Source organism: Myotis daubentonii, chromosome 1, assembly GCF_963259705.1.
Source record: "Myotis daubentonii chromosome 1, mMyoDau2.1, whole genome shotgun sequence".
Lineage (NCBI taxonomy): Eukaryota > Metazoa > Chordata > Mammalia > Chiroptera > Vespertilionidae > Myotis > Myotis daubentonii.
The window spans coordinates 96,428,742-96,442,217 of record NC_081840.1 but is presented as its reverse complement, the minus strand read 5'-3'; the positions used below and the strand labels follow the sequence as shown (position 1 = coordinate 96,442,217).

Below are 13,476 nucleotides of genomic sequence, written 5' to 3'. Positions count from 1 at the left end.
AAATATATATATATATATATATATATATATATATATATATATATATATATATAAACTCTTGGAGAAGTTTAAGGGAAAGATTGACAGCTCTATAGTCATTGTAGGGGACTTTAATACTCCACCAACGTCACTGGATAGATCTTCCAAAAAAAAAGTCAACAATGAAATTGCAAACTTAAATGACACTCTAGATCAGATAATTTAATTGACATTTACAGAACATTTCATGCCAAAGCTGCAGAATATACATTCATCTCAAGTGTACATGGGACACTCTCAAATATAGACCACATGTTAGAACACAAAATGAGTCTCTGTAAGTTCAAGAACATTGTATCAATCATCTTTTCAGATCATAATGGCAAAAAACTAGAAATCAACTAAAATTAAAATACTCAAAAACATTCAAACACATGGAGGCTAAATAACACATTATTAAACAATGGGTGCATTACCAATAAGATGCAAGAAGAAATACAAAACTTCCTGGAAACAAATGAAAATGAACACACAACAACCCAAAATCTATGGGACAGTAAAAGCAGTCCTGAGAGGGAAGTTCACTAGAGACTCTCTTGTTTCTTGAGGAAGGTCTACCTCAAGAAACAAGAGAGTCTCTAGAGCAGCCGTGGGCAAACTACGGCCCGCGGGCCTGTTTGAAATGAATAAAACTGGAAAAAAAAAAAGACTGTACCCTTTTATGTAATGATGTTTACTTTGAATTTATATTAGTTCACACAAACACTCCATCCATGCTTTTGTTCCAGCCCTCTGGTCCAGTTTAAGAACCCATTGTGGCTCTCAAGTCAAAAAGTTTGCCCACCCCTGTTCTAGAGTCTCTAGTGAACTATATCTAACCCTACAACTAAAAGAACTAGAAAGAGAACAACAAGAAAAATCCAGAGTAAGAAGGAAGGAAATAATAAACATCAGACTGAAAATAAATATCATAGAGAATAATAATAATAAAAACTATACTAAAGATCAATGAAACCAAGAACTGGGTCTTGGGAAAAAATAAACAAGATTGGTGAACCTTTAGCCAGACTCATCAAGAACCAAGGACAGGGGATCGGGAGACCGATCGCGGCCGGCTCCGGGTTCCCCTGGGTCGGGTACGCGGGAGGCCATGGCGTCCTCCTCGGCCCCGCCGGCCACCGTACCGGCGAGTACAGCGGCCCCCGGCCAGGGTTTCGGCTTCGCCTCCAAAACCAAGAAGAAGCATTTCGTGCAGCAGAAGGTGAAGGTGTTCCGGGCGGCTGACCCGCTGGTGGGCGTGTTCCTGTGGGGCGTAGCCCACTCGATCAATGAGCTCAGCCAGGTGCCTCCCCCTGTGATGCTGCTGCCAGATGACTTTAAGGCCAGCTCCAAGATCAAGGTCAACAATCACCTTTTCCACAGGGAAAATCTGCCCAGTCACTTCAAGTTCAAGGAGTATTGTCCCCAGGTCTTCAGGAACCTCCATGATCGATTTGGCATTGATGACCAGGATTACTTGGTATCTCTTACCCGAAGTCCCCCAAGTGAAAGTGAAGGCAGTGATGGTCGCTTCCTTATCTCCTATGATCGGACTCTGGTCATCAAAGAAGTATCCAGTGAGGACATTGCTGACATGCATAGCAACCTCTCCAACTACCACCAGTACATTGTGAAGTGCCATGGTAACACGCTGCTGCCCCAGTTCCTGGGGATGTACCGAGTGAGCGTGGACAATGAAGACAGCGACATGCTTGTGATGCGCAACATGTTTAGCCACCGTCTTCCTGTGCACAGGAAGTATGACCTCAAGGGCTCCTTAGTGTCCCGGGAAGCCAGCGATAAAGAAAAGGTTAAGGAATTGCCTACCCTTAAGGATATGGACTTTCTCAACAAGAACCAGAAAGTTTATATTGGTGAAGAAGAGAAGAAAATATTTCTAGAGAAGCTAAAGAGAGATGTGGAGTTCCTAGTGCAGCTGAAAATCATGGACTACAGCCTTCTGTTGGGCATACATGACATAATTCGTGGCTCTGAACCAGAGGAGGAGGGGCCTGTGCGGGAGGTGGAGTCAGAGGGGGATGGGGACTGTGGCCTGACTGGACCTCCTGCTCTGGTGGGCTCCTATGGCACCTCCCCTGAGGGTATTGGCAGCTACATGCTTTCTCATCGGCCCCTGGGCCCTGGAGAGTTTGAATCCTTCATTGATGTCTACGCCATCCGGAGTGCTGAAGGGGCCCCCCAGAAGGAGGTGTATTTCATGGGCCTCATTGACATCCTGACGCAGTATGATGCCAAGAAGAAAGCAGCTCATGCAGCCAAAACAGTCAAGCATGGGGCTGGGGCAGAGATCTCTACCGTCCATCCTGAGCAGTATGCGAAGCGATTCCTGGATTTTATTACCAACATCTTTGCCTAAGAGATTTCGTGGTCACTGCTACTTTATGTTCAAGGTGGTGGGGTTCTGAGAGCCTTGGGGGAATTGTGGAGATTCTGGTCACTACTTCTCTTCCTCTGCTAAATTCAGGCTACAGGCTCCTTCCTTCCAAATAACTCCATCTTATTGGTAGGCTCTTCCTGGCCCTCAGAAGTACATCATCTTCTCTCCCCTTTGTCCAGTTTTCTTCCCTCTCTTTCTCCCCTTCAACATGTCTGCTTGCTTCATTAGAGTGTTACTGTTGATTCTCTCCCAAGTGCCTTGATTTTTGTAAAATGTTCTGTTGTTTCTATAAAAGTAGAAGAATCTGGCGGGAGGGGGTTGTTTGCTGTCTTCAGGACCTGACTGGACAGATGGAACTGGCTCAAGCAACTACTCTGGATGCACTTTGTTCTGTGGGATGAACACTAAGTGACTGAATTTTGCTGATAACTTTATAGAACTCACTGGGGCATACCTGCTTCCTGGTAGGCCCTGAGATGAAAGACTTTCAAGATACTACAGATGTGGGTGCAGGCATGCACACATGATGAGATATGGCCAATCTTACACACACAGGTGGGGTGGAGAGTGGTCAGCAGGCTGGCACCTCATGGAGGTGGGAACTAAGAGGACTCTTGTGATTGATTATGCAGAAAACTGGAGAAAGTCTCTGTCAAGGATGGACTACTCTCTCCAATCTTCCCTCACCCCACTTCCATCCTCACCTCTGTACTTCTGGACACAGGAGCCCAGAGATGGATGGCCACAGTGTTCAAGGCTAGGTGAAGGAGTTGACTGCTCTGCTCCTCCTCAAGACCACACACCCCTTCTGGCTCTGGAACCCTTCAGTGGAGGAGTGACAGTTTTGTAGGCTGGGATGATAGGCCAAGGGTCTAAGGTTCATTCCCCATGTTAAATTTCTTTTCTTCATGCCTACCCATCCCTGAGGTTTTATTCCCAGGAGAAGGTAATGTCTCTACCTGGGTCAACCCTGGACATTTCAAGAGAATGGAGGTCTCAAGTATAGGAACCTCTACCCACTGGAGGTGTGTGCCTAGCATGCTTCCTCCCCCCACTCCTTCTCAAACCCCTTTTCCAGTTGGATTTGTTATTCTGTCCTCTTCTACCCCATCTTATTGCTACTGTGTCTCCCAGTCATCTTCACTCTCTATTCCTATAGAGAAATCAGAGCTGTAACTCGATCACCTAGCCCCCTCCGAAGATAGTGGTGTGGATGCATGATATTCTCAGAATATAGAGGATCCTGATGAGCCCAGATAGTGTCCTCCCCACCCTCCAATGCATTTGGGGCAAAGGCAGCCATTCTTCTTGCTATCCTCCATACCCCTTGAGGCTTCTACATTTTAAAAAAATATAAAGATGGATACCAGCAACTGGCCTGTGGGGATGCAAAGATTCTTTGCTCTGTATCTGGCTGGACTGATCTGTCTCAAGAAGTCATGAGATCGTAAAGAAGAATTCCTGCCCTGGTTGATGTGGCTCCGTTGGTTGAAGCGTCATCCCATACACCACAAGGTTGTGGGTTTGATTCCCAGTGAGGGTACATACCCAGGTTGTGGGTTCGATCCCTGGTCAGGATGCATATGGAAGGCAACGGATCATAGTTTCTTTCTCCCTTTCCCTTTCTCTAAAATAAAAGAATAAAAGTAAAAACAACAAAAAAATCCCCCTTCTCCCTCCATCTTTGGCTCCAAAGGAAGTAACAAGAGGAGTCCCAGTTAAGGATTGGGACTTAACGATACCTTCCTGCCCAGAGCCTACCGTTCCCCTGGTGAATGCAATAAGACTCCATGACACCAGCAACTGTTGTTCTTTAGGAATGGGTTTTCTGACCATGTAGCTGATGTATCATGAGCAGTATGGTCTTCCATTTGTTGCTTCTGATTTTCATCTTTTTTATTAACTAATACAAAAGATCTTGTGTATTTACTCCCATGGCTGTCACTATATAGAAATTAAATTATGGAATCTAAAAAAAAAAAAAAAAAAAAAAAAAAGAACCAAGGACAGAGGGCCCAAGTAAAATCCATAAGTGAAAGAGGCAAAGTAACAACTGACATCACAGAAATACAAAGGATTGTAAGAAAATACCATGAACAACTATATGTCAACAAATTGGACAAACTAGGCAAAATGGACAAATTACTAGAAACACGCAAAAGCTCAATCAGGAAGAATTAAAACACCTTAATAGGCTGATAACACCTAATGAAATTGAAGCAGTAATTTAAAAAACTCCCAGAAAACAAATGTACTGGACTAGAAGGCTTCACAGGTGAGTTTTATGGAACATTCAAAGAAGAACTAACACCTATCCTCCTCAAACTACTCCAAAAAATTCAAGAGGAGGGAAGACATCCACATTCTTTTCTTTGTTGTTATTGTTAATCCTTACCTGAGGATATTTTTCCCATTGATTTTTAGAAAGAATGGAAGGGCAGGGTAGAGACAAAGAGAAACATTCATGTGAGAGAGACACATTGATTGCTTGCCTCCCACATGCACACTGACCCGGGCCAGTGATTGAGCCTGCAACCGAGGTATATGCCCTTGACCAAAATCGAATCTGTGACCTTTCAGTCCTTGGGCCAATGCTCTAAACACTAAGCAAAACTGGCTAAGGCCACACTATATTAACAAGGCTAGCATTATCCTAATTCCAAAACCAGATAAAGACAATACACAGAGACAATATATTATAGGCCAATATCCTTGATGAATAAAGATGCTAAAATCCTCAACAAATATTAGCAAATCAGATCCAGCAATACATTAAAAGATCATTCAGCGTGGCCAAGTGGGATTTATTTGGGGGGGTTCAAGGCTGGTATAATACTCGCAAGTCAATAAACATGATATATCACATAAACAAAATGAAGTATAAAAATCACATAATCAAATCAAAAGACACAGAAAAAGCATTTGACAAAATCTAGGACCCATTTTTGATTAAAATAACTCTCAGCAAAGTGGGAATAGAGGAGTCATATACCAATGTAACAATGGCCATGTATGAAAAACGTATAGCCAACATCATACTCAATCGCAAAAACTAAAAGTGTTTCCTTTAAGATCAGGAATAAGACAGGATGTTCACTTTCACTACTCTTATTCAACATAGTACTGGAAATCCTAGCCAAAGTGATCAGACAAAAAAAGAAAAGGCACCCAATTTGGAAAGGAAGAAGTTAAACTGTATTATTAGCACATGACATGAAATTGTATTAGAAAACCATGAAGACTCCACCGAAAATTGATAGATTTAATAAATGAATTTGGCAAATTAACATGATAGAAAATTAACATGCAGAAATTGATGGCATTTTTATACACCAGCAATGAACTCTCAGAAAGAGAAACTAAAAATACAATCTTATTTTCTTTGCAAGAAAAAAAAAAAAAGATATCTAGGAATAAACTTAATGGAGGTAAAAGACCTGTAGTCAGAACACTATACGAGATGGCAAAACAAATCGAGGAAGATACAAACAAGTGGAAGCATATACTATATTCATGGATTGGAAGAATTAACATTATTAAAACGTCTATATAACTCAAAGCAATCTATAGATTCAAAGCAAACCCTGGCTGGTGTTGCTCAATGGTTAAAGCATCAGACAATGCACTGCAGGGTCGCAGGTTCAAGGGCACATAGCTGGGATGCACATTTCATCACCCGCCCTGGTGTGTCTCTCTCAATCGATGTTTCTTTCTCTCTCTCCACCTCACTCCCTCCCTTCCACTTCCTAAAAATCAATGGAAAAAATATCCTCGAGTGAGGATTAACAAAAACAAACAAACAAAAAACACACACAAAAATCAATGGCATATTTCACAGATCTAAAACAAATATTCCAAAAATTTATATAAAAGCAAAAAAGACCACCAATTGTCACAGTAATCTTGAGAAGAACAAATGGGGGAGTCAAAATACCAGATATCAAACCATACTACAAAGTCACTGCAATCAGAGCAGCCTATTACCGACACAAGAACAGGCATATAGACCAATAGAACAGAATAGAGGGCCCAGAAATCAACCCACATCTTTATGGTCAAGTAATACTACACAAAAGAGGCAAGAGCACACAATGGAGTAAAGACAGTCTCCTCAATAAATTGTTTTGAGAAAATTGGACAGGTACATGCAAAAAAAAAAGAAACTAGACCACCAACTTACACTATACACAAGAATAAACTCAGAATAGGTAAAAGTCTTAAATTTAAGTTGTGAAACCATAAAAAGCCTGGAAGAACATATATGCAGGGAAATCTCAGACAATAAACTAGAAGTATTTTCACAAATACATATCTTAGGGCAAGAAAAAAAATAAACAAATGGGACTATATCAAAGTAAAAAGCTTCTGCTCAGCAAAAGAAACCATCAACAAAATGAAAGGGGAACCCATGGTATGGGAGAACATATTCACCAATGATACACCCCTGATAATGGTTAATTTCCAAAAAATATAAAGCACTCATTCAACTCAACACTAGGAAGACAAATAATATAATTTAAAAATAGACAGAGGACCCAAATAGACACTTCTCCAACAATGACATTCAGATGGCCAATAGACATATGAAAGAATGTTCAATGTCATTAATAATCAGAGAGATGCAAATTAAAAACACAATGAGGTATCACCATATACCTGCCAGAATGACTACTATCAGTAAATCAACAAACAACTGCTGGCGAGGACCTGAAGAAAGGGAACCCTAGTACACTGCTTGTGGTAATGTAGACTGCTGCAGCCATTCTGGAAAACAGTATAGGGTCTCCTCAAAATAATAAAAATTGAAGTGCCGTTTGACCCAGTGACCCCACTTCTAGTAGTATATCCTAAGAATCCTGAAACACCAATCAGAAATAATATATGTATCCCTATGTTCATAGCAGTGTTATTTACAATAATTAAGATCTGGAAACAGCCCAAGTGCCCATCAGTAGATAAGTAGATTAACAAACTGTAGTGGATTTTCACCATGGAATGCTATGTGGCTGTAATAAAGAAGGATCTCTTACCCTTTGTAACAGCATGGATGGACTTGGAGATTATTATGCTAAGCAAAAAAAGCCAGTCAGAGAAAGACAAATACCATATGTCTAATATGTGGAATCTAATGAACACAATAAACTGATGAACAAAATAGGGCCAGAGGCATAGATGCATGGAACAGGCTGACAGATATCAGAGGGGAGGGGGTTGGGGATTGGGAAGAGATTAAGCATAGAACATGTATGCATGTATGCATATATGCATAGCCCATGGACATGGACAGTAGTGTGGTAAAGGCCTGGGGTATGGCAATGGCTGGGTGGAGAGAAAAAGGGTGGGGGGAAATGGAGGACATCTGTAATCCTATATAATAAAGAGGTAATATGCAAATTGATTGTCACGCCCTCTCACAAGATGACCACCTCCATTGAGCACAAGATGGCTGCCACAGATGGCCTGCAGGGGAGGGCAGTTGGGGGGGACCAGGCCTGCATGGGAGGGCAGTGGGGGGGGGCAGGCCAGCAGGGAAGGGCAGTTAGGGGCGATCAGGCCAGCAGGGGAGCAGTTAGGCATCAATCAGGCTGGCAGGGGAGTGGTTAGGGGGTGATCAGGCCGGCAGGCAGAAGTGGTTATGGGCAATCAAGCAGGCAGGTAGGCGAGCGGTTGGGAGCCAGCAGTCCCAGATTGTGAGAGGGATGTCTGACTGCTGGTTTAGGCCCAATCCCTGACTGGAAGTTGGACATCCCCCGAGGAGTCCCAGATTGGAGAGGGTGAAGGCTGCGCTGAGGGACACTCCCTCCAGTGCATGAATTTTGTGCACTGGGCCTCTAGTACTGTCAATAACAACAAAAAGGGTATGCAAATATAAAAATTTGAAAATATTAGGTAGCCAACTCAAAAAGGTCTATTAATTTATCCTACTACCAAAATCATATAAACATATTTATTTCCCTATAACCTGGATAACTCCTGCCATTATCAAGTTTTTTAATCCCCACCAGACCAGTATTTTTCAGACATCATGTTTTCTTTTGTATATTATCTGTGCATATACTTTGCCAATTTTTCTAAAAATGTTTTTTCTTATTAATTTTTATACACTCTCCATATATTAAAGCATTAGCTTTCTTTCATATATATTGAAATTTTTTTCCTTCAATCTCATATCTAAGTGTTTTTGTTGTTGTTATTAATCCTCACCCAAAGATATTTTTTTCCATTGATTTTTAGAGAGGGTTAAGAAGAGAGGAGGAAGAGGAGGAGGTGGAGGAGGAGGGGGAGGAGAGAGAGAGAGAGACATCAATGTGAGAGAGACACATTAATTGATTCCTTCCCACACATGCCCAGAACAGGGTTGGGGATTGAACCTGCAACTCAGCTATGTGCCCTTTACTGGGAATCAAACCCATGACCCTTTGGTATACCACTGAGCACACCAGCCAGGGCTCATTTGTCTGTTTCATGTATGACATCTTTTTCTGTTCAGAAAGTTTTCTACAGTAATATCAGTTCTTTTTCTACTTGAATTTTACAGCATTAACATCTAACTCTACTTTTTGTGATTTTTAAAAACATGAATATTTAATTTGTTGGGATTTGTTTTTGTGTGTGCTGTAAAGTAGGGACTGACTTTATTTTTTCTAACTGAATCATCAATTAATCCAATACCATTTAAAAAATGATTTCATTGTTTTCCCTGTAATATAAAATGCCACCATAATCTATACTAAATTTGCACATATACTGAGGTCTGTTTTGAAATACTAAACTTTCTTTTTCTGTAGATTCATAATATGTTTTCATATGTAACAGGGAGAGTTTCTCTTCATTTTATCTTTACAAATGAACTTGAGAATAAATATTGTCAAGGACTAAAATAATTTCATTCTGTTTTGGATTTCGTAAGACATTTAAATTAGTTTTACTATTTTATATACCTAGAAAGCACAGGCTATATTGATGGGAGAAAGATAAAGATAAATGCATTACCAAAAAAAATGGCATCTAATTTGGATAGGCCCTGTAATAAACTCTTTAGCTCATTTAATCTTCAAAACACTCCAGTGAGATATTTAACTCCTCTTATTCTCATTTTGTAACTGAAAACACTGAGGCAATAAAAAGGTTAAGGTATTTTCCAAAGACACATAAGGATTAAGTGATAGAGCTGGAATTTGAACCCTGGACTACTAAATCCAAATCCTGTATTCATAACCAAGTTGGATATATAGTGATTTAAATTTATCGATAATTTAAAATAAAATTTCAGCTTACCAAAATCTGAATGATTTCTTCAGGTTTTTTATCCTCAACTGGTATCCCATTCACTTCCCTAAGTTCATCACCAACATGAATAAGACCTGAGTAATAGCAAATTCAGTAAATTAGCAGTGTTACCTACAAAAGAAACTGTAAGTTACACATCTGAGGATTCAAAAGACCTTCTGGCTTCTCCGGTTTCAGATTCCATGCACCTGTATAGCAATGAATCAAAGACTATAACATCAAAGAAAAACATGCTCAGTGTCTAGAAATGCATATAATTTCCATCATAGAAAATAATTCTTACTTTTTTTAAAAAAAGGCTGCATGCTTTTAGTAGTATCTTTCAAGTCTGAATGTAACCGTGGAAGCACATGTAAACTAAGAGAGTAGAGAGATTTATTTTTCACTTATTTATACAAGTCTCCATATACAAAGACAGAGAAAAATATTTTATTTCTTGTTTGTTGTATTATATCAAAAGATTATTATTCTCTTAGTTAAATATTAAAAATGTTATCTATGAAATGAAGCATGACTTGTCTACATTCACTTAACATTTAAACGCTTACCACTTCTGTCTGCAGCCCCTCCTCTCATGATTCTGGCCACAATGATGGCCCCAGTCTGCTCATCTTTCTTAATGGTGGCTCCCTTTGAAGAAATAGAAAAGTATTTGTGGGTAAATGTATGTATTGGGTGGTACAACAGGGGAGGAGAAACAAGGAAATTTATCTGGAAATAGTGAAAACACCTACTACAAAAAATAAAAGGAATGAGGCAGGAGGAATAGACATCATACCATGTGCCTTACAAATGTTCATTACTAGATCTAGAATTTTGTACTATACATATATCATCTACAGTTTACAGAAAATTTAAAGATTTTTGAAGTCTTTAGCTTCTTCAATATTATGGAAAATACAACTATCTTCTTTCTTTTATAACACTTTGTATTTAAATACTATTTGTTTTTACTCTTTTAAAGCATTTCCTCATTTCATCTTTAAAATACCCCACAAAGAAGGTAGAGTATATATAGAGAAGGTTAAGTGAATAGAAAAAGATTATATAAATTATAAAAATCAGGTCATCTGACTTTTAGTTCAGTAGTCTTTCTAGTATGCGATTATGGTAATGGAATCAGTAAAAATAATACATTAATTAGTTAAAACTCCAAAGTTACTTATATTTCTTAGCCAAGGCTAATATGAATTAATGGAAGAAAAGAGCTGTTAGTCCAGGGTTTTTATGAACTAGGATTGTCCCTAGTACAAATAGAACTAACATTTTGGCATAAGATTAGGACACAATTTTAAAAAGAATCCAGAAATTCTTCATTTTTGGATGTTCAGAAGCAGATTAACTGAATGTTGCTTTGTAAGAACACTAGGCACAAATGGTTACTTTAAACACCTTTCATGATTTTCCTTTCCAAGAAACTGGCACCAGCTTAGGAATGCCATTCTGCACTGCATCACAGGGCAAAAAAAGATGTACATTGGTGGTGACAGAACTGACCCCAAAGAAGAAAGGTGAATTTTTCTCAGGTGTGTCAATAAACACATTTATATCACTAAAAACAAATAGGTAAGCAAAATTAGAAATCCATTTATAATAAGTATATTTTATATATGCTAGCTATTAGATACATATCTCATAATAGTAAAAAATCAAAAATTAAGTGTAGAATGATTTTGTGGCATTTTTCATCACCTATTCATGCATTCAAACCAAAGACTTGAATGAGTATCTCTCTATGGTCATAAATCTTAGACCCTCCTGGGAGGCCCAAGAGCCAGTGCATCTGGTGAATAACTTCACAGCATGTTGAAACATCACCATTCAACAACCTTCACAAGATACACATTCAAGGAGCAGACTCAGTGGGCACTAGAGTCCTGCTAAAGTAAGTGCTGCTCTGTGAGGTGGCCCCCTGCACAGCTGATCCTCCATGATGGTCAGAGATCTGTGGTCACAGCCAGTCCTTGCAGCTGATCAGCCTGGAGATAAATCCCTCCCACTGATGTGCCAATCGAAATCAAGGCTCAACTATTATAGGAGGGTGTACACAGCCTACACAGAGTGGGGTACACCTCCAGTGCCCAGCTTGGGTGATCGGGGAGGCTATGCCACTGGATCCTATAGAACACCTACTATATTAAGCCAATCTACCAAACCTGGGGGACATAAAAAATTGCCCCAAGTGAAAGAACAGAACAAAACTCCAGAAAAAGAATTGAGCAAAATGGAGATAAGCAATCTACTAGACACAGAGTTCAAAACACTGGTTATTAGGAGAACCTCAACAGCATAAAAAAGGACCAGTCAGAAATGAAAGACATAATAACTGAAATGAAGAATAATTTACAGGGCCCTGTCCTGTGTTGCTCAGTAAGTTAGAGTGTTGTTCCATGCATCAAAGGGTCATGCGTTCAATTCCAGTCAGGATACATACATAGGTTGTGGGTTTGATCCAGAGTCATTGCATGTAAGGGAAGAAGCTGATCGGTATTTCTCTCTCCCATCAATGTGTTGTTGTTGTTTTTTCTCTCTCTCTCCCTCTTCCTTTTCCTTCTCTCTCTCAAAAAAATCAATGAAAACATATCTTTGAGTAAGAAATAACAACAACAAAAAAAGAAAGAAAAGAATAATTTACAGTGAATCAACCAACAGTAGAGTAGATGAAGCCAAGAATCAAATCAGATTTGGAAAATAAGGAAGCAAAAAACACCAAATCAGAACAGCAAAATGAAAAAAAGAGAATAAAAAACATGAGAACAGTATAAGGAGCCTCTTGGACAACTTCAAGTGTACTAATATTTGCATCATTGGAGTGCTGGAAGGAGAAGAGAGAGAAAACAAGAAAATTTCCCTAACCTGGTGAAGGAAAAAGATATACAAGTCCAGGAAACACAGAGAGTTCCAGGAAAGATGAACCCAAAGAGGTCTACACCAAGATACATCGTAATTAAAATGCAAAAGGTGCCCTGCCAGTGTGGCTCAGTGGTTGAACATGAACCTATGAATTAGGAGGTCATGGTTCAATTCCCTATCAGGGCACTTGCTCAGGTTTCAGACTTGATCCCCAGTAGAGAGTGTGCAGAGGTAGCCAGTCAATAATTCTCTCTCATCATTGATGCTTCTATCTCACTCTCACTCTTCCTTCCTCTCTGAAACCAATAAAAATATATTTAGAAAACAAACACATAAACAAAAATGCAAAAGGTTAAAAATAAAAAGAGAATCTTAAAAACAGCAAGAAAAAAGGAGTCAGTTACCTACAAGGAGCTCCCATTAGAATGTCAGTTGATTTCTCAACAGAAACTTTGCACGTCAGAAAGAATTGGCAAGAAATAGTCAAAGTGATGAAAAGCAAAGACTTACAACTAAGATTACTCTACCCAGCAAAGCTATCATTGAGAATCAAAAGACAAATAAATAGCTTTTCAGACACCACCAAACCAGTATTACAAAAAATGTTAAAGGGTTTTATTTAAGAAGTAGAAGAAAAAATGATCAAAATATGAATAATGAAATGGCAATAAGTACATATTTATCATCCATATGTTCATCGCAGCATTATTTGCAATAGGCAAGATATGGAAGCAATCTAAGTGTCCAGGAGCAGAGATAATGAAAGGTAGACTAGATATATTATTGACAGAGCCAAAAGAATTTCCCAATGGATTAGAAATGAGAAGTGAAAGAGCGAGAGAGAGAGAGAGAGAGAGAGAGAGAGAGAGAGAGAGAGAGAGGTATCAAAGATTGACTCTATGGTTTTTGGCTGAGCA

General features: G+C 39.3%; 2 protein-coding genes across 10 annotated transcripts in view; one reads left to right on the top strand and one right to left on the bottom strand.

The window, feature by feature from the left end:
* The window catches only part of MPP7 (MAGUK p55 scaffold protein 7), a 356,856-nt gene that overhangs the window by 96,127 nt on the left and 247,253 nt on the right, over window positions 1–13,476 (bottom strand). For all 9 annotated transcript variants that reach the window (XM_059711505.1, XM_059711486.1, XM_059711523.1 and 6 more), the window contains 2 exons: window positions 10,255–10,336; window positions 9,695–9,780 (listed from right to left, as the gene is read on the bottom strand). In XM_059711505.1, the coding sequence (XP_059567488.1) occupies window positions 9,695–9,780; window positions 10,255–10,336 (168 nt within the window). The remainder of the gene's footprint in view (window positions 1–9,694; window positions 9,781–10,254; window positions 10,337–13,476) is intronic.
* Window positions 1,074–4,080, top strand: LOC132242590 (phosphatidylinositol 5-phosphate 4-kinase type-2 gamma-like). Its single transcript, XM_059711378.1, has one exon. It carries the CDS (start codon window positions 1,130–1,132, stop codon window positions 2,393–2,395), a length of 1,266 nt encoding a protein of 421 aa, XP_059567361.1. The 5' UTR covers window positions 1,074–1,129; the 3' UTR covers window positions 2,396–4,080.